At 44.8% G+C, this 22,163-nt stretch overlaps 1 protein-coding gene across 1 annotated transcript; it reads right to left on the reverse strand.

Moving 5' to 3' along the window:
- Window positions 1–8: 8 nt before the first annotated feature.
- Window positions 9–5,480, reverse strand: zbtb11 (zinc finger and BTB domain containing 11). Its single transcript, XM_037113992.1, has 10 exons — window positions 5,168–5,480; window positions 3,945–4,195; window positions 3,623–3,854; window positions 2,572–3,545; window positions 2,172–2,489; window positions 1,671–2,085; window positions 1,409–1,526; window positions 1,164–1,322; window positions 899–1,074; window positions 9–810 (listed from the first exon to the last, which is right to left on the reverse strand). The coding sequence occupies exons 1-10, from the start codon at window positions 5,478–5,480 to the stop codon at window positions 266–268; spliced, it is 3,501 nt and encodes a 1,166-aa protein (XP_036969887.1). The 3' UTR covers window positions 9–265.
- Between the last annotated feature and the right edge of the window lie 16,683 nt (window positions 5,481–22,163).

Below are 22,163 nucleotides of genomic sequence, written 5' to 3' on the forward strand. Positions count from 1 at the left end.
AAAACCTCTCGTGTCTCAATTCATACCTTTATTTTCTCCTGAGTGCCACATTTCATCGATCCTCTGTTTATTTAGATATTTACATGGAACATAGAAATGTGACTGCGTGCGCACGCACAATTTATCCACACACATTTCTGGACTCCACTCCTGGTTCAATTATTTACATTCTCAAACAAAGAAGAAGAAAAAAAATAGTCGTCTTTTTACATTCTGTTATATTTTATACAGACGAGGGGATTAAATTCATCAGTCAGGCACAAAGTTATTCAACCTCGGCCACGTGAGCGACCTCCACCTCCATGGCCTGAATCACTTCGGGTGCCTCCTCCAGTTTGCCCCCTGTGAGCGCCTGCTGGGCCAGGACGTAGTTCACCACCTGCATGATGCCCTGATCCGACAGCGTCGACACCGAGCCATCGGCCGCCGCCTCCACAGCCTGCACCGCCTCCACGGCCTCCACCGTCTCCTCTGTGATCAGCACCGTCTCGATCTCCTCTGAGGTCTGCTGCGGCTGGGCCGGCCGGAGCTCCGGCGGCAGCTCGGATGCCAGGATGCTGACGGCGTGCTCCACCTGGGTGCCCTGGTTGTGGAACTGGAGGGTGTCCTTCTCCAGCATGATCTTGCCCGGCAGGTTGTCCCCGTGGTACTTGGCCATGTGTTTACGCAGTGTGCGGGCGTCGATGTGGGCCTCCTGGCACATGGGGCACACGTACGGTCGCTCTCCCGTGTGGGTGCGGACGTGACGCTTCAGAGAGCGAGCGTCGGCCCACGCAACGCCGCAGGTCAGGCACTCAAATGGTTTCACTCCTAATAGAAAAAGAAACAAACAAATGATGTAAATGAGCTCCCACAACCACAGCGTTCATCCTCCCTCCTGTCGTGCTCACAGTCTCACCCTGGTGGTTGTTGACGTGGCGTCTGTACTCTCGCAGCTGAGTGAACTTCCTTCCACACTGCTCACACTCCCTCTCCAGGTTCTGCTTCACTCGGCCCTTCTTCCCGTGCGTGGCTTTCTTCACATGCCTCCTGAACAGAGCTTTCTCAAAGAACTCCTTCCCACACACATTACACCTGAAGACAAATAAGAAGACGTCATCAACACACAGAACGATATCCAGGGTACCACAAGAGTACAACGTGGACTTCTCTGTTAGACTTACTTGAACGGCTCGGCTACACTGTGGGACTTGACGTGGGAGTACCAGTCCTTCTTCCAGCTGTAGCACTTCCCACACACCTGGCACTGGAACGGCTTCAGGCCCATGTGTTTGTTCATGTGCTGCTGCAGATCTTTGGCTTCATAGAACCTCTTATCACAGCTGCAGGCGGTACAAAGAAACGCATGTCAACACCACTGTCAATGAATGACTGGAATTGTGCGTCATTAAAGAGAGATGAAACTCACTGAGCACAGGCGAACGGGCGGACGTCAGGTTTGGGCTGGTGCTTCTTCAGGTGTTTGCTCAGAGCCGAGGCACGATGGAAAGTCGCTCCACACGTGTTGCACAGGTACTTAGATTCACCTGGTTAAGGTTTCATGGGGAAAATAGAAACAAACATCTGGTTGAATTCTCGTTGTCACGCAGGCTGCGATCTGAATACCCCAACAAATTAAAGCCAAACTATCTGCAGAGTGAGACACCAAATAAAACTGTGTGTCCGCCCACCTGTGTGGAGGCTGGTGTGCTCCTCCATGCTCCGTTTGCTCACGAACGACTTCTTGCAGTACTCGCACTGAAACTGTTTGGTGACGTCGTGCAGCGCTCGGTGCATCTTCAGGCTGTGTTTGTGGGCAAAAGTCTTGCCGCAGACCTTGCAGGAGTGCGGCCGCACGCCGGTGTGATTCAGCATGTGGATGCGGAGGGAGTAGAGCTTTGGCAGCGTCTTCCCGCAGATGTCGCACACAAACTCTCTTTTGGTGTGCGGCGGTAGATTCTTCTCGTCCAGACTGCCCTCCTGCTTGCCCTCGGAGCTCTGTTCTGCAGAGGGTTTGGTGGCGGCGGCTCGCTGGCTGCTCTGCTGCTTGTGTCGAGCCAGGTGTGCTCGCAGCGAGGCGGCGTACTGGAACTCTTTACTGCACATCTGCAAGGACACAGACGCCATCAGAACATTTTCACAATATGACAATTAAACATGGCATCAATCAATTGATCAACACTTATACTTACGCTGCACTTGTATCCACGAGCTTTCTCATGTTTTAACGTGTGCATGATGAGAGAGTAGCGTCTTTGGAAGGACATGCCGCACTCGGAGCACGTGTGCTCTTCATTGGCGGCGCCCTCTGCCGGGGTTTCATCCTTCCTGTCTCCACTTTCAGGCTCTGTCACCGCCACCGGAGCGTCGTCTGTGCTGATCTCTGCTGTCACCTCGCTCTCCACTGCACTGACCTCTGGATCGGCTCCCGACTCCACAGACTGTCCTTCAGCTTGAGTCTCCACTGGCTGCTTTGGTGGTCTTCCTCTCTTTCCTGGCCTCGGAGCCACCTGAAAACACAAGTTCACACTTAAACAAAAACATTTTTAGTAAAAAATGGCCACAATTTTTTATTTAAATACAATGAAGTACCTTTGGGGTGGTGGCTTGCGGTGGAGTCGTCCCTTTCTTCCCCTCCTCTTCATCCTCCAGCCCCATGTGTAACCGTGCATAACCTCCCTCTGCAATCGAGCGCTGCCTGAGTCGTCTTCTGTTGGGATCATCAGACATGACCTCCTGCTTGTCATCATCAGCAGACGGCTCCTCCTCCAGCGGCACGAAGTACTCCACCTCCACCTCCTTCTTCACCTTGGCTGGACGCCCTCGTTTGCGTTTCTGAGGCGGAGGTGCTGACTCTGCTTTCTCCTGAGGCGACGTCACTGCTTCAGATGCCACCTTGACGATTTCTGTGGGGCTCACTTTGTCTGAGTCCACGTTTATCACGAAGGCTCCAGCTTCAGCGTCCTGGGGCTGCTCCATCGCCAGGCAGGCCGACACCACGGCGAGAGACTCGCTGGCTCCAGCCTGTCCGCTGTGGGTGACCACGGTCATCGTCTCCGCCTCTAGTCCTTCTGCACTGTGGGAGATCAGAGTGACGGTCTCTCCTGGCTCGGCCTGTCCGCTGTGAGTGATCAGAGTCACTGTTTCATTTGTTCCAGCCGCCACTTGATGCTCTTTGTCTCCCTCTACAGCTTCAGTGACCACAGTCATTGGCTGCTGGATGTACGTCTCTTCAGATGGAGCAACATAAGCTACAGGCTCACCGCTGTGTGTGACCACCGCTTGGCCGTCACCCTGTATGGTGACCATGTAGGAACCGGAGTCGTCCTTTAAGCTCTCCTGAGCAGCCGGCTGGCTCGACACCACCGTGTGCACGTCTCCCTTCTGATACACCGTCAGCTTCTGCTCCTCCACCTTCTTATGTACCATCTCACAAATGTGCAGCACCTCCGTCATCAGCAGATGCCGGGCTAAATTGGCGATATCCGCCATTATGCAGAAATTAAACGTAAGCATGGAGGTGTAGGCGAAATCCAGCAGCGGGAGGAAGCTGGCTTTGGTGAAACCTGGGAAGAGAAGAGTGAAGGTTAGAAACTGAGCAGCTTGTGTGAAACAACCTGGACAGAAAGAAACGAGCACTCACCGGAGAGGTCGACCACGGCTTCATGTGTGGAGACGGCTCCCTTCTCAAAGAAGAGCTCGTGGAAGTATTCGCTGCACGCTGCCAGAACAGCTTTGTGCGCACGGTACTCCTCTCCCTCAATCAGCAGGGTGATGTCACAGAACTGGTTGCTGAGGCGCTGGCTGTTGAGTTTGTCCAACATGGTCTGGCTGTGTTTAGGCAGGAACTGGTTCACCTCACCCTTGCTGTCCACCTGGAGAAACCACCAACAGACTAGATTAACAAAAGACTCAATTTTAAGATGGGCGATAATTCATAATTAGAGGGACTGAGAGAGACATACGAAGACTAGCTCGTGCTTGGACATCGTCCTGGCCCACTTGGATCCTGGCGGACAAGACGAGTCAGTGAGGAGTAAATTATCATCTCCCTCTTCTTCCTCCTCTTCCTCATCCTCCTCGTCGTTCGTGTTGGCGGCCGCCCTGCGTCTCCCCGGCCGGGAGAACAGCCGAGTGCCGGAGCCATCATCGGTGCTCCGCTTGTTCTGGCAGTAAGCACACTCTCTGATGTGGTCTTTGACTTGCTTCAGGATACCTGAGAGGACACACGATCATTTTAAACTGCTCCAATCAGAATCAGGGCTGCAGAACTGACGAGGATTTTCATTAGCCATTAGTCTGACAATTATTTAGCCATCTACCTGCAATATGTCAAAAACTGGATTTGCTGCTGAGGAACTAGGTACTGAATATTCATTTCAACCTGCTTAAGATCATTTTAGGTTGTTTTTTAATGTATCATGTTTGTTTATTGTTACTCAGAAACAATCTGCCTGCCTTTCACTTTACATCCACAGATTTTCAACCTGGATGAGCTAAAAACGACGAGACATTTTCTTCATTGTTGATTGTACTGATGACTGTTTTCTCAGCTAGTTGTTTGATCTGCGAATGATCAGAAAGATGTCCGCAAATGTCTATTTTTTTTTTATCCACAAACCAAATATATCCTGTGTAATTTCCAAGGAGAGAAAAGACACCAGAAAATATTCACATCTGGAGTCGGAGAATTGTGACTTATTTCTTCTTTATAAAATAACTTAAACCAAAGTCAAAGTAATTGACAGATAACTGATTAATCAGTGTTGTCTGTACGTCCTGGGATAAGTGAAGTTTGTCCTCAGTAGAATCGAGGGTCTGAGGACAGAGTGTGAAGCCCACTGAGGCATGTGATTGTTATTTTGGGCCGTATCAATAACACTGATTAGTCTTTAAACATATGCTATAAACCATTATCATTATTAGTATTACTATTATTATCCTTATGTATATGTGAACTGCAAATCTGACTTCCTGTGAGCTCTGAATCAAAGCTCACTGCTGCCCAGGAACGTAATGAAAACAAAGGTCAGACGAAGAGCTGTCGCACCTGAACTCACCGCTGGGTGGCGACAGTGAGTCAGTCTAAACATGGCGCACTTACATTCGTTCCAGCTCGTGTTTACGCGGGCTGATTTAATCACACACACACGCAGGTAGCTCTGCTGACACGGCTCCGTGAACTCACCTCTCCACCAGTACTTCTGAGAGATGGTCTCCCAGGTGAGTTGCTGGTTCAGGTGCTCCCCTCCTTCGGTGATGATGTGCGCGTCGTTGATAAGTTCCTTCCTCCGGCCGTCCTGCAGCACCACCTCCAGCTCCGTGAAGTCATCCTGGCCCTTCAGCCGGCGCTGGTAGAACAGAGTCCCGTTCCGAACCACGTAGCAGGTCGCCGCTTTGCGTATTTTCCTCTTTGTGTTGCCAGGAGTCCCCGGCGCATATGGCTCCCGTTCATCGGTCAGGTAGCGAATGATGGCCAAGTAGCTTTCTTCACACGACATGTCTCGGCTGACTCGCGTCTTCCTCGCTCACTTCTGGGTGTATCTCGAAGAGGAGAAGCCTCCCCGGCTCGCCAAGACGTGCTACAAATTTTATACAGCGCTCAGAAGGTCGAGGGGGTGAAATAAAACCGGCCACAACAACATTTCAAATTGTTTCCTAAGGTGGAACTGCTGTTCGCAACCGTCGGGGTAGACGAACAGACAAAATGGCTGCTGCACAACCGGAACTTGCGTCAGCAAAGGCGGAAGCGCGTCGTGATCAGAGTCCGCCAGCAGAGGGCGCTGTGGGCCAACTGATAACAGCAGAGCGGCGACAGCTTCACCTCTTTATTTATTTAATTTCATATATTTAACCCTCATTCCCTCCTCGGCCATTTTTGTATATTTTTTTCAACTATATTTTTTTATTTTGTGATCATTATTTCAGTATTACAGCTCGAGGCAGGAAGTTTTGCAAGAACTTTTTTTTTTTGGTCAAAATTTTTAAATCCAGTGTCTTTTTAATCTTAAAAAAAATGTACACGCACAAAAAGCTGCTAATGAATCCTCATACATTAATACTTTTTTCTGCTTTTTTTCATAAATCACTTAATCAACTTCAGCACTGATCAAAACTACTAAACATTCAATATTTTTTAGGATTGTAACCCTTATTATTTGGATTATTAATTATTTGTTACAAATATATATATATATATATATATATATATATATATATATATATATGTATATATATATATATTATGAATCATTATTTTCCATAGAATAAGCAGTAGGGGGGCTTTAGCAGTGACTAGAGTCTTGGATATGTCAAAGATTAGCAATAAAATTGCATTAGCACTTTCTGTTTACAGTGGACCAGGACTGATTCCAGTTCAGATTAGTCTTTCAGTGGCTTAAAGGATTCATAGCACAAAAAACAACCACAGTGTATACAATCTACTTCCTGTTTACGCCTGCCGGTGCATGTCGCCGCGCGTTTTCAGTTGTGTTAGTGCAGGAAGAGATTACTTCTAAAACAGTGCTAAAATGTGCTACAAAATCCCCTTTTCAATAATACCTGTGTACGTGTGGCCCAAGACCCAAGTCAACAACAGTTCCTTAAAGGATTAGTTCCCCCCAAAATGAAAATTCAGTCATTATCTACTCAATGGAAAGTCAGGTGAAGTTTTGTAGTCCACAAAAAAATTCTGGAGCGTCACAGCAAAACAGCGTTGCGGGGTTCTCTGAAACAACTGAAGTAAGATGGAGACTTGTTTTAAAACTGAAAAATAACTAGAAAATGACTCCTGGACAGCTCATCTGCTGTAAGCCAAGTCTCCTGAAGGCCAGAGATCTGAAAACTGATTTGAAAAGAAGTATCCGAGCTGAAATCTTAGATATCTACGTTCGCTGCTGAGCTAAAAGCGTTAGCACACATATGGTGTGAAGTGAGTGGATTTGACCATATGACAGCATATTTTCAAATAAACTCGGCATCTTGGGGCTTCTATAAACTGGGATGATACCCGATAAGCTGTAATAGAGCCATGTTATGTTATCTTTTTCTTCACCCGCCTTTCCATTGGCATGAGGGTGAGTAGAAAATGACTGAATTTTAATTTTGGGGTGAACTTATCCTTTAAGCATCCTACATATAAGAAAGTGGGGGCAACGTTATTGACACAAAGCCACTCCACTCAAGACCTCTTTATTAAGGCCTCACAAACAAAATAAAAGCAAAGCTCAGATAAACACAGTGCATATTAAGTGTAATTGCCTGTGCGAGTCGGTTTGGAGCCGAGCAGAGTGAGAACACGAGCTCCTGTACGAGTCCTCTGAGTCGAAGACGGTTGACTTTCAGTTCAGTTGTGAGGCAGAAGTTTATATTCTGCTGACCTCCCCCAGCTCTCATCCAACCACCTGGACCCTCAGATCCTTTACTCAGACTCTCCTGTTCACTATCCAAGCGCAACTCCAAGGATGATCGAACATTTTCCATTGTTGTCTCCAGCTGTGGAACATTTTCCCTCTCGCCGTCAGGTTTTCCCTCACTCTTATTCTAAATCCAGACTAAAGACCTATTTTTTTTTTTTCGTTTGAACATAAAGTTTGCTTTATTTATTAAACAAACTTGTGATTAAAATAGCATTAGTTTTTGATTAGTTAATCATTTCCTGTATGAAAGTGTTATTTTGGAGGGACGTTTGTCTAAAAAACAGAATTCACAAGGTTCTCCGGGCCTTTAGGTTCTGTCAACACCACATATTCTCTGATGTACGTAGGTGCAACATGTCAGAATTGACCACCTGTATTCAAAACAAATGGAGGACAGTATGCCACGAGAGTTCATGTTAGCTAGTTAGCTCAGTTAGCCGTGCAGCTAGTGGTTCGGACTAGTGTTTTTATGCTAGCACAGGATGGGCAAGGGCTAGCTGGTTAGCATGCTAACTCCAGTAGATATCTTTGGAACACAAGATATAGACACCACCCAATCAGCACCGCTATTTCTTCACATTCTGTTGTCGTTTTTTGGTAAATGTTCTAACATTTACAACAAATATTTCCAGATTATCCTCTTTTTAAAAACGGCGTTTATATTCGGCACTGAGGGCATCAGGCCCATGTCACATAATCAGCTTGACAGAAGTGTCGATGAGCTAACCCTCTCGGTGGTGGAGATAAGTCGTATATATATCTGTGTCTACTGTACACATCGCGTTACGCATTAGCTTCCGTTATGGGACAAGCATCCCGAGTGCCACTTATCACCTCCCAGATAAAAGTCTTTCTAACAGGGCCGCTTTCTGACATTTGTAAGAAATTAGATCTGAGAGATTTAGTTTACAGTTCTCGTACGTACAGGGGTCTGATATAAACCGTATTAATGTCACAACAATGCTCTGTGTTCTCGTGCTTGGGAACAGAGACATGGAGATAATCATATCCTTATGAGTGGTGGGGATTTTCCAGTACAAGGGGCATGACACCAGTCTATTCAAACCAGCTTCTCTGTAGGGCAAATACCAAACGCAAGATCCTCTCTTCAGGGTTATTAAATCAACCCGTTACTCATGTTTCAGGAATTAAGCCCCTATAAGGCTCCAACACATGGTTCTAGGTTTACAGCTAATGACTGTTTCCAATCAAACATATTGTCAAATAAGTGATTAAAGGATATGTGCGCCCAAAAGTTAGAATTCAGTTGTTATCTGCTCACCTATCATGCTGATGGATGGATTAAAATGTTGTGGTGTGTTCATGCTCCAGCCTGCAGAGTCATGAACCCATCTGCCGTACAGAGCGGTGCTGCCTGGCTGTTTACTCAAATCAATCCAAATTGCACCAAATTCAAGACTGCACTTCACTGGGTGCTCAGCAACAAACCTGCTCAGTGTTAAGTAGATTAGATGATTGATTTTCGAGTTATGCTGATTACAGACAGACAGACAGACAGACAGATAGAGGTTCCTGGTTTTATGGTTAGATAACAACACATGAGGAAAAGTGAGGATGTCACCAAAACCACTGTCCTCATTTGGGAACCGTGAGTGTCTGGACCACTAGCATGGCTGTTAGCATGGCTGTTAGCATGGCTGTTAGCATGGCTGTTAGCATGGCTGTTAGCATGGGTCAGCAGAGGGTCTCAGGGGTCTCAGAAACCTTTTGATATGTTTTGTCTGTCTGACGGATACAAAACCCAAACATATTCAGTTTATAACGATAAACACAAAGAAACATCTTCTTAAAACAACGTCTTGAAATTGGAGAAGCTCAAACTCACAGTGGTACCATGAGTGTAGTTACACTCTGAGAAAGCAGACGGTACAAAAATCTCAAAGGTGATTTTTTTTTTTTTTAATCCCTGAGAACAAAATTGAGGAAGTCAATCATCCTCTGTCAGATGTCACAGACGGACAGAAAGAAACGCTGCAATCAATCGAGTTGCACCGACTGGCCTTAGTGTGGCACTGCAGCGCCTGTGGAACCGCCTGTACTTCACACATAATATCTGAAATACCGCTGCTGTGTTTTTGTCTGAATCACTCCGACCTGGAGGGGAGGGGCGACGACGAGGGGCGACACATCATTTGTTGCTCATCCATGTGTCACATACCAAACCTGACATCAAACACCGGTCAGTAATGCGTCTCTCTAAGCATTCCAGCGCTCACTGGATGGACCAAGGACGAGCTGAAGCTAGAGCTCAAAAACAGATTGATCCTTCTTTTCTACTGACACCTGGAAATCACACAGAATATTCACAGAGCTCAGGGTTTTTTTAGTGCAATCACACAGACACTCTGTCCTCTGCTGCTACGTCTGCATCTCCTTTCAGCTGCTTCAGAATCAGCCATTGTGGACCCCAAATCCCTGAGTCACTGAGTAAACTGGTGGCCACTAACTCACGTTTCCTCTCTAAGCCTCTTCATTTGAAGGACAGAAAACAGAACAAGCTCTGGGCTGTTCGTTTATTTCAGCTCTTTTGTCATTCCCGTCTTGTTTGACTTCCCATACAGAGTCGATGTGATGTATTTGGTTCCCCCTCTCCTATGAGGCAGAGATTTAATATGTTTGTTCTCAGCTGCTGCTGGCAGGAACCTCAACACGTGTCGCTGGGTGTTTATGTGAACGCTGGGAAAGAGTTTATTTGCATCCTGTCAGTGTGTCTCTGTGTCAGAGGACATTTGTTTGCTCCGTCCGGCCCTCAGTTAGTCCAGCAGCCCATCACAGGGCGCTTGAATGTCCAATCTAATCCGCGATGCCTTCACAGTCCGTCCAACAAAGCCACCTCTGTTTAGTTTTTTCTACTGTCACCGCTCGGCTCTGTAGCTGCCATGCACATCTTGCCACTTCCTCCTCGTGAGGTATTTGTTCCACTGTTGGTTTCCTCTTCTCTAAAGGTATTGTTTTGGTTTCACACAGGTTTTTCCTGCTACAAAGGCAGAGAAAGAAAAAGGCATTCATGACTGGACCACTCAACACGAAGGCTGGCGCGTGTTTCAGACAGGTAAAAAAAAAAAAAACACGACGCTCTCTGCGCTGACAGGTTCTTGTCGGCGTCGAGGGTTTCATGCAAAGTGGAGGGAAATCCAAAGCACACAGAGTCCTGCTGTTACTGACGCTCACGCAAAGATGAAAAGTCACTTATCATCTACTGGAAAGTCAAGTGAAGTTTTACAGCCCACAAAACATTTCTGAAGCTTCAGAGCAAAACAGTGTCGCGTCATTTCCCTAAACAACTGAAACAAACATATAATGGCTCCAGACGGCTGAGTAGATACTGACTGAATTTTTTATTTTTGAGTAAACTTATCCTTTAAAGCAATAGTCTGACATTTCTGAGCCTATTTCCTTCCATGTTGAGCTGGGCTCATGTACACTGGGCATGTGCAGGGCTGGCGTAAACAGGAAGTAGATTGTATACTTTGAGTACTTTAAGAATTATTTACTCACTGTCACATATGTTGCAGGTACCAGGGCTGGTACCATAAAATGATGAGGGGGTGAAATGTGCCTGGATGATGTTATTTCTTGTCAAAACGTCACCACTCACAGGTTTTGTCTCTCTGTTCCAACATTATATATATTATATTTCGATGACCTGTTGTGTCTTTCAGAATGTTTCCATTCTGTCATGTACAATCTCAAATACTCCACAATATCATAAAGGTCTACATTTTTTCACCTCGCATGCGTCCAGACAGCAACGCTGAAGACAGAATTTTTGAATATCTTCTGAAAGGACTGTTTTCAGTGACCTTCATTCCAATGAATGAAAGGCCAAAAGGAAAAGCTTTGTTCAACAAACACCCGCGTACGTGTGGACTCAGATTACAGAATAAAAAAAGGAAGGGGTTCATCCTTCCTCGTAGCCTCACAAACCAATTCTCCCGACTGCTCCTTTATCTGTGAGTTTGCATTAAATCTTCCTGAGGTTCTGCCTTAGTGTTTCGTGCTTCCTCATGACGAGACACATGATTCTTCACCTGCACACGTCTGACTTCCCATCCAGCCCAGACATTTGTATTCATAGCTGCCACTTGTTCGTTACGTGCCCACCGGCCCTCTTTCTCATCTCATTACTCATTTTGATGCCCTCATCGCAGACGCCGTCGCCTTCATAGTGAACGACTGAGAGGAAATTCTCCCTTATACTCACTCGTAAGCCTGCTGGTCTCCTGGAACACGTCAAATATCCGTCGTCACTACAGTCACCGTCTGTTTCATGATGTGATCAATGATTCAGCCATCGACAAAAGACCCATTTTAATGCGTTCTGTCATACACAGTTCAGCTCACGTGATGCCAAAATGGTTCCCGCTAATGCTCCCCTCGCTCTCTAACCTTGAAATGAGAGAGTAAACAGAGCCGGAGGCATCGAAGAGCAGAAAAATACTACTGATCAGCGCCCTTATTACCCGCATGGATGGCCGTGTGGCGTTCGGTCGTATATTTGCTGTTGAATCTTTTTCCACTCTCAGCTGAAGCAGGCCTATATTGACAGTATACACTCATGTTTTCCAAGAACAGAGACATTAAATTATCTTCTGTTCATCTTCGGGTTTTGACCTTAACGTAAAATGTTTGAGATGAAGTAAACTTGGGACCATGTTTACTGTCCTGGCATAAAAAGCCTGTATTTGTATGTTTTTACATGTCTTTGACTTTGAATTGGTTTTGGTGATGCTGCTTACAGCCGGTGAAAATAACATATTTCTGGTACAGTTCAGACTTTTGTTACAGACGTTTTAAAACAAGTCCCCAGACTGTTGATAACTCTCCTATTTACTCGGCGCTAAATATTTATTTTCCAGCACTGCAGGGTTCATTTTTATGCTGATGTCATCGTCGTCTGCAGACTGTAAAACAACTGCACCTTCGCAAAGCTTTTTAAAATGGAAATACAGATCGCTAGAAGATTGGCCTGCTGTCAGTCTCCCCCACCAAAGATTAAATATGCATGTCTCCCAAAATGTTGAGTGTTTGCTTACACTAAACTAATTCTGCAAATGTAAACTTCTGACCTCCACATTAATGAATGATGCGCACTGTGTATTAGGAAACCATTCAAAGTGCATCATGGAATAGATTTTTGAATCTTGATTCGAGCACTTCCAGGTCTGGATTAGCGATCCGCCGTCGCACTAATGGTTCCGAACTGGAGCTTAAGGGCAGTCAGAACGATCTTGTGTCTGACCCAGACTCCCGGGGAAGATAAAGGTGTCTGACTGTCCAAGGACAAACGCAGCTGGGGAGCAGAGCGAGTGGAGACAGCCTTATCTTTCATTGTCTTGCTCTCGCTGTGTCCAAGGCCAGACATAGTAAGAGAAAGCTTGCTATGGCTCCTCTGGCACTGAAGTACTTTTCCATTACACACACACACACACACACACACACACACACACACTGCCCAAGGAGATTCTCTGTGCCAGCTGTAAATATGCCAGTGTGACAGGCGGGGAACATGCAGGCGCACCTGTAAGACGAAAACCTCACAGTTCTGTTTGATAAACTAATAAAGTTTGAGTTGTATCACGAGTTATCTTCTCAACTCTTTCCCCTTGTGGTGTGATTGGAGCGCTCGCTAACGCCGAGGGGGGAAAGTCCAACATGGAGGGTCCCTGGCAATCAGCGCCGTTTGTCAAGGAAACTGAGCTTTGCAGCACGGAGAGCATGAATGGAGGGTGATGATGTAAGAGCTCTCAATCACAGCTCTGCTTATGTCACCACTATTTCTTATCCTTCAGTGCTTTGTTGTCTGGCTGGCTAAGAGCGACTGACATTTTACGGGTATTTACACGAAATTGGCTGAAATACAAACTGTGAGCCTTAAAACATCCTGTGCTGGTCGTGGCGCTGAGAGATCGTTCAGATCAGAGGACAGGTTGCTCGTTTAGTTTAAATACTGAAGTATGTCTTCCAGAATTCCTGATTTGTGCAATTGACATATGTATAATACAGTACAATAACATTTTAAAGGCTCATTTTAAAGGTTAAATCCACCAATTTTACTCATTAAAGTGTGTTTATGGGTCTTTAACAGCTGCATGTAATCTGTTAAATCGCCTCCAGTGATGCCAATCAGTAGCTGCACTGTGGGTAATGAAGGCGGAATTGGTGGAGTTACCCTTTAACAGTGCCAATTATAGTTTAATGGTAAAAAACTAAATTACAGCCTAATTAACCATAATCACATGGTGGCCATTTCTTCTGACTCCATGTTCACTGTGGGAAGTTTGAATACTGGGATTATGTTACCCTGCTGTGTTTCTACGTTGCGGTCGGTAGCTAAAGGTAGGAAATCTGATACATCGTTATCAGTTCACCACTTCCTGATTGGACAGAAAAGATGATGGATAGTGAAATTTGAGAGGGACATCGGGCCATATTTCAGGGTAAAACAACATATTTGATTAAACCTGTAGCTGTCATTAGAAAACAGTTTATGTTAGCATTCAACCTCATCCGGTGAAATGCTGCGACGATGTGCTTGTGACTGTCTACGGGTCGATGTTCGCTGAGAGCTGCACAGGTGCCGCTGTAGAAATAGGTGAGACTGTAAATCTCTACATCGTGACTCCGCAGCGACGCTTGACACGTCCGTGAGAAGCCCGTCTCCAGTGTGAACAGTCGGACCTGTTACGGACGCCGACATGTAAAGCCAGAGGTAACCACACAGTAACGCTGCAACTGTTTTCACCAGCTGAAGGGTTTTAACTATGATAAAAAAAAATGAGAAACTATCAAACAAACTGGGATTTACACACTTGACTGTTGCCTCCGTGTCCTGTAAAGTCTGTTCTGTACTTCATGATATATTTTCTATATCCTAGGAAACCCCAGGAGTGTATCTAAACTCTGAATCACTGTTGGGCTCCACACAGCTAAGACAGGAACACATGCTCGATGGTGTGAGAAGAGCCTGTTTTGTGTAACACAATACTGTCAGAGTCCTGCTCTTCTCTCTGCCTGGGCCTCCGGCCAACAGACCGATTAACATGCTGACAAGCGTCAGTACATCTTTTACACTCACAGCCTCGACCTTTCACCTGCAGGGAGATCCAATAAAATCACAGAATAAGGTCTGACACCTTCAAAAACAAAGGCCCGGCTCTCTGAGGCGCCATTTGTTTTAATCTCAGGCTTCCAGGAAATGCAGCCACAAGCTCATCATGGCTAATGAGAGAGACAAAAACCGCTATTGGAAACATTGTGGTGTAACATTTCCCGCTCGGGGTCTGAATGACTGGAAAAGACTCGATGCTGGCTCGCTCACGGTCCAATTTATTGCGTGCCGTTTCACTACCAAGAGTTCACCAAGAGAGAACCCAAGAGCAATAATGATGCTTTTGTCTGGAGGTGCGCTGCGAGCGGAGAAAGTGAGAAAGCCAAAGGGAAGGCTGGGAACCAGTAGGTCACTGAGCTCACCTTACACCTCCTGTTCCCACAATGCTTTGGCCGCTGTCCCAAATCACATCCCAAACTTTTTGCTCCACAGACCCAGAGGGGAAAAAGGCGAGTAAGCTGTTGTTCTTAACTTTAAATCACAACCAGCTTCTATTATCTGACACCATCATTCTGTGATCACAGGACGAACACGAGTTGACTGTGTAAACACGAGTGCAGAGCTCCCTCCTGAGTCCTCAATGCAAAGAATCTTTCCCAAGAGCCACAGACTGGGAGCCGTAGCACTCGGGAAGGAGAGGATTCCCATCAGCTCTTTGCTCTCGCTTATTCCCACAAAACGATTGCTCACAGATTATTCAAGGAGCCCACTCTGATGAAACAATCCGTCTGATGTTTATTCACAGCACATCAGCTAGGGAGATGTTTATTGTGCTGCCAGGATCTCAGATCACTGCTCAAAAACTCATGTCCGTATTTGTGACTACATCCTGTTCTCTGAAGGAGTACAGAAAACTTATAACGGGGGACACATCTCGCATGATTGAAATCCTTTTAAAGATAGTGTGTCAGAGGCAGTTCATTCTTCAGCTGCAGTGATGCGACATGAGAGTTAGTTTTGTGAGTGAGCTAATATACGAGACCGACAAAGTCAGGGTCAGTTACAGGTTTTAATGAGCGATTAACCAGACAACGTCACGTCCGATTGTTTGTTTACACAGTTTTATGACAAAATGAAACTCTCTCAAGTTGAAAAATGATCTTATACATGTGTGATTGATGGCATAATTCAAACGGGATTATAAAAGCTGTAATCGTTTCTTGCCATTGACTACAGGACAAGGTGCCACGGTGGTCGACCAGAAGGGGAGCGACTCAAACCGGATCCTGCAATACAAATTTCACCAAAACCAAGATGGCCGCCAGAAGGCCAAACACTCCTTGCAGGTAAGCAAAAGTTGTCGACATTAACATACAAAAAAATGATGTGTTTACTTCATGTTTGAAGGAAATTACAATGAATCATCTTTGCTCTACATCAGACATTATGCACCTCTGGCTGAGCTTAGTTTTGTGTATGTAAATGACTGGAAGAGAGCATTTAAAGAGCTGTGGACAGTGTTTTTTAAAGTGTTCATTAAAGATAAATAAGCAGTTCAACAGGGACAAAGAGTCAGAAGGGAGGAACTGAATGAGTGAGAAGGAGACCGGAGCCAACGTCAGCATGTTTACATTGTATTCAAAAGTGTCATCTTTATATATATATATATATATATATATATATATATATATATATATATATATATATATATATATATATATTATGTTATGTGAACACATTAGCAGCATTTGAAATATAAATTCTTTTGTATTTTTCACATTTAATCCACTGGTTTGTTAATTAATTTTTTCTTCAGACAAAAACTCATGTTGTCCTGAAACCTTTGCACTGGAACTTTTTTATTGGGCCGTGCCCAACAAGCCACATGTTTCCACATGTTTTCTCTTTTTGTCTTGAACGTTCCCTTTGTCAACAACCTATCAAAACATAGAGAAGTATGTATGTTGTGCAAACCGTTCAACACAGGCTGCCACATGTGCCAGGTCACCGTCAGGGCGGCTTTCTGAGGCAGTGACGCAGTTTATAGTGAGAATCTGTGTCGGCGGCCATTAAACTGAGAACATGCAGCAAGTTGAAAGAGATAATAACCCGATCATCCTCTTACATGGCAATAGAAGACAGCTTTGATTAACAGTGGTTTTGGTGCTACAGCCTGATATAGTCTAGGATGACTAGTAGCTTAGGGTTGCTAATGTTAGCTAAGTGTGTTACTGACATTACTGAATTACTTTGCTAACTTTTTCACTCTTCTCTACCTACACTATGCTACATATGCTACATATTCTAAGACCAGTGCTACAGGTACACATTAAAGGAGAGCTTTAATGTTACTACTGTGTTTTATATATTGTATGTTCTAAAGCTTGTAAAGATCTGAACATTTAAAAAACTCATACAAAGAGCTCCTCTGTCCCACAGAAAATACTGCTCCTGAAACGCCTCGTCAGTAGTCCCTCCTTCAGTTCCGCGACTTCATGACATCACACTACATCATCATGTCACACATGTGCATATTTAATGCCAAGCAGATTAGTTTGACATGTCAGAATTAATTTAATGAAGCTGCTCTGTTGTTAGCAGTGCTGGCTCAGGTATGCGTGAGCTGACCAATCAGAGCAGACTCGTTATTTAGGGGGAGGAGCCTCAGAGAGGGAGGAGTGTTTCCAACGGAGGGAGAATAAAATGCTGCGGAACTGGACAGCATGTGAGAACTGATGTATAATTTGAGCATTAAGGCATGTAAACCTATTTAAGTAGTAGATTAAAATAAAGTTATCAACTTGAAAATGAGCATACCATGTCTGTTAGATCCCCTCATGATGGCTTTAAAGCAACCGAGTCAAGAGAATCTTGTGAAATGGAGAGAAATTCACTGTGTTTTTCAGCAAAACATTAATTATCTCGCTGTTATGTGAACAAAGCTAATTAAATCTTCAGAGAAGCCAAAATCTAGCCTTTAAGTGGTTGGTTAACCCAAAAAATTCAAGGAAACACATGTTCTTACTTACCCAGAGTGGTGACTAGTCATGCAGACATGCTAGCTGTGGTCAAATGTAGAATTTCTGGAAAAAAGTTCCTATTAAATTTATGGAGTAATTAGGAGAAGGACATATTTTGGAAAGATGTGTTGCCTTTTTCTAGATGTCATCTTTCATTTCTATAAATGCTTCACTCACAAAACGTTCACCTCAGTTGTTCTGGGTGGAGGCAGAAACCACAGGGACAGACTTTTGGATTGACCCCGTACGTAGCCTTCTCCAGTTTCATGTTCTCTGTGCACATTCTGCAACTTCACATTATTATAACTTACATCTTCTTTGAAAAGTGTTACCACTGTGTAGTAAAGAGCTGGCCGAAGTGAGTTGCGGTGGGTCTACCCTGCGCTGCGCCCCTTGTTGTCGGACATGAATCGAGGCAGCTGTTTTTGTCCTCAAGTGAGAGCAGCGAGAGCGGCCAGAGGCTCCCTAAAATAAACAGGCTATCTGTGCAGCCCCGGGGCTGGGTCAGGGTCACACACCATGGTGCTCGCTCACTCGGGCTCTCCCTGCCCACATCCAAACACAGCGCCTCACTTCTTCACTGAGAACAGAGCTTTTTATGTGACTCAAAACAGTACGTTGACCAGCTGTGAAGTCAGAAAACTGATCACTTTTCTGATTTAATGTTTTTGTAACAGTCACCGTGGGCTGGAAATAACTTCAAATGAGTTACATTTCCTCCCATCTCACTTCATGGTTAGCTTAATAAGAAGAAAATACTTTAATACTTAATAAGTATAATTTAATATAAGCGCTGAAGTGGATGTCAAGAATAAGTTGAGAACATGCAACTTATTACTGAGTGTTTGGGTATTAATGCTGGTTTTCCTGTCAGTGAAAGAACTATTTTATTCTCTAACCCCAAGTAAGTCAGTATGAAAGATAATGTGAATTTTCAGATATAAATATAAATTCAGTCATGATGTTTGAGCATAACAGTGACTATTTAACTGAAGTGCTGAGCTAAATGCTAATAGCAGCATGCTCATGATGAAGATGCTAACATGCAGGATGTATATTGTTTACCAAGTTCACCAGCCTAGATTAGCATGTTAGCGTACTAATGTTTACTAATTAGCATGAAACACTAAAAACAGCCAGCGGGAATCTCAGTAGTTTGCAAGTTGAAACCTTTGTGAGAATCAAAGCTGTGGTTGGTGTCCTTCATTATTCTTGGAACATTTTTTGTTATATCTTTAGAAAATATCTTAACATCCTAACAGCAGTCAATGAACTGGATGCTCTGACATATAAAAGGCTGTTGTAGGCCTCCTTTAAGCCCATCAAATTATCTTGAAATCTTGCTAAAGCTATCTGTGAATAAGGGAAGTTAAAAAAAAATGGAGCCAAAATGTCCCAGTAGAAACATGCTGCCTAGACAGTGGTGAGTACTAAAAGCCATGTTTGTTGTTTACAATCAGTGTGATAAAATTCGGGTTTTCTGAAACACGGTAGCGCTAACTAGATCCTGTTAGCGATTACAGCAATATGCAAGCTAACACTCAGTGGCATAATGTACAAAGCCTTTGAGCCAAAGACCGAATGAGCAGCAGCGGCAGTGACAGACTGTCTTTCAGCCGCTAACCCAGTTAGCACAAAGCACACAGCCTCCGAGCAAAAAGAAAGAGCCACAGCTGCAGCATCAGGCTAACTCAGAGGCTAACCCAGTTAGCACAAAGCACACAGCCTCCGAGCAAAGAGAAAGAGCCACAGCTGCAGCATCAGGCTAACTCAGAGGCTAACCCAGTTAGCACAAAGCACACAGCCTCTGAGCAAAGAGAAAGAGCCACAGCTGCAGCATCAGGCTAACTCAGAGGCTAACCCAGTTAGCACAAAGCACTCACCTTCAGCAGTGAGCAGTCACTGTTGCGTTGGGTAGCCTTTTCAAACTTCGGCACGTTCATGATGGCCTTTTTTTCATTGTGGTTTTTGTTTTTTTCACAGAGTTGATGTGTTTTGGCGTTTGTTTGTTTTTCCAGTTTTACCAACCCAAACGTTAAGTAAGGGTTACCGTGAGCATACAAAAGACCAGCGTAGGTTCTTCTATCATCATCTATAATAACACTCTTCCAGAATCATTTTTCCCCACTGCTGCTGTCTCTGGTCAGTCCTGCTGCTGTAACACACACGTCTGAAGCTGTTAGCTCAGGTATGGGCTCATGGGAAGTGGTGTTTCATCAGTTACATTCTGCAGGGTACATTGTCACTGCATTCCATTGTAAGGGACACTGACAGCTTTACAACTGGAAACGCCCAGGTGCAATTCATAAGACAAAAAACGCTCTGGTTTCTGCTTTAACTTTCATTACACCCGTCCTCAACCAGGTCAAGTTGACAGGTATACCTTCTTGGTGTCACGCAAGTGAGTTTATTTAGTCCGAAACATTTCAACCAAGAGCAACACGTAGATAATCAGCAACACCAAGTACCGGGACAGAATCACATGTATCGCTTTTGTACCAGCAGGAACTCGGGGGGCAAGATTTGAGCACTCTGAGCAGTAAACAAACTTGTTTTGGAGAGTTAAATTAATTTTAGAAAGGACTTTGGGCACGAGTGCAGTAACCTCTTATTGTGAGAAGCTGTTTGTTGTCTCATTCTTAGCTCTGGCAGCACAGAAGCCTCACTGGATCGCAGCTAATGAACTCGGGCATTAACTGCACTGGCTGGCTTCAGGGTCTGAGTGGAGGGAAAGTGATGTTGGAGATCGTCTGAGAGTAAGAAAAACATCACATGCTCCTTTTTTTATTCAGAGATGAGTGATGCCTGGTTGAACAGAGATAATTGTGTTTGTTCAAGGAGAATCTCACATGTACAACAACGTACAGCAAGGTGAAATTGGTAGTCTGCATTGAACCCATCCCGAGGGAGCAGTGGGCAGCGTGTGAACGCACCAGGGGATTAGGTTGAATCTCCAGTCTCCTTGGCTCTCCTTGACCGAGTCCCTGGCGAATATCTGGAGTTGGTCCCCCAGGTGCGTTCGGCAACCCCTGATCTTATTGAGTGAAGCCAGTCCATCAGAAACAGCAAAAAGACGCAGCTGTCGCTCCGCCAAAAAAAATTAACATGGCTCAACTTTTCTTCCAACGAAAAACACAACATCATCTGGCAAAGTGTTGCGTTAAACCGGTTGAAATAGGTTGCGGGTAAACATTCCTGGTAGATAACTTGGGACTGTGAACACTGTATTTATATTGTTTACTTAGCGATTATGGCAATACGAGTTAAAATAGCTGCCTGTCGTCGCTTGCCATAGTTGTAAACTTGGCCCGTTGTCTGTGAGTGGGATGTTCTGGCATCAATATGTGAAAAGGATCAATGGATCAAATGGACCTCGCTAACCCAGCCGGTCGAACTGTCTTAACGCAAGGCTGGTTTTGTTCTGAACTCCCGCTCCATGTAACACACCTATCACATATGAAGCAAGTTTATTTATTTATTCGTGCTGTAAATGACATGTTGCATATTTATTATTGTTTGTGTTCATTTCAGTTTGCATTCAATATTTGTATGTTGTTTAAAATGATTACTGAGACGCACCAACAGGAGGCCTTTTCATTTAATATCTTAAAGCGACCCCATCTGTGCCTACTGTGACTCTACATCCGGAACCAGAACTGTCCGTTTCATAAAATAGGTATGAATTACACTCTATAGAAAATCTTAATAATCCATTCATAAATCTCCTCCATTCTTTTCAAAGCGGTAGCAGCTTTTCATCAGAAGTTAAACCCCCCCTTTTTTTATTTTTTCCTCCTCTCGGCCTTTGTTGCCATAAATATGTATACTTAGCTCTTAATTATATGGTGGCTCGCGACAGATTCCAAAAGTGATTGTAGTAAGGAGACTTTTATAAACTCTAATTACAGCCAGTGTGAATATTGTTTTGAAAGGCTAGTTCCTCATCCAGCTGTAATGAAATGTGTCGGAGGCAGGAGACGAAGGAGCAGTTTGATATATCCCCCCGTCTTTTCCAGCTCAGGAAGGAGGCTTTCACCACAGGGACAGCGGGTCTCTGAGGGCAGGCAGCCTCCACAGGCGTGTGGCTCGCCACCGTCCACAGGCTCTGGGGACAGCTGTGTCGCGCTGCCGCGTTTGGCCCTGTGCCCCGAGACAGCAGTTGCCATAAACAAACAGCGCTGAAAGCTACTGGCCCGGTCCCCAGCTCTTTTCAAGACGGTTGCAGTGTGCCGGCTGACCTTCGCCCAGCTCACTCCATTAAGTTCAAATGGATTTTAACTGCACCGTGGAGAGATGGTGAAGAAATCCAAAAGCAAGTGGAACGAGAATGAGGGCGAAGTGGCTGTAGGAACGTTATTTTCCCAGGTTTGCTCTGTTGTTGGATAAACTGGGAGGGGAAAAAAAAAAATACATTTTTACTCTGAAATTCACAGGAACATTGAATTGGTTGATGAAGTGAGACAGCTGGAGAACATTTTCCTCCACAAGCATCCGACTACAAAAGATTTCTGTGAGTCAGTGAAAAAAAAAAGATCTGTTAAGTTTAAAGTCGTGGGTAAGACTTCATGCGTGGCACTTTTAGGATTTCTCGTCTGTATTGGATTTGAAAAAAGTGATGTATGAAAGTTTATTCTGATGTGGTTGACAGAGCTGGAAAAAGCAAGTCAGCAGAAC

The sequence above is a fragment of the Acanthopagrus latus genome, chromosome 11, assembly GCF_904848185.1.
Source record: "Acanthopagrus latus isolate v.2019 chromosome 11, fAcaLat1.1, whole genome shotgun sequence".
Classification (NCBI taxonomy): Eukaryota; Metazoa; Chordata; class Actinopteri; order Spariformes; family Sparidae; genus Acanthopagrus; species Acanthopagrus latus.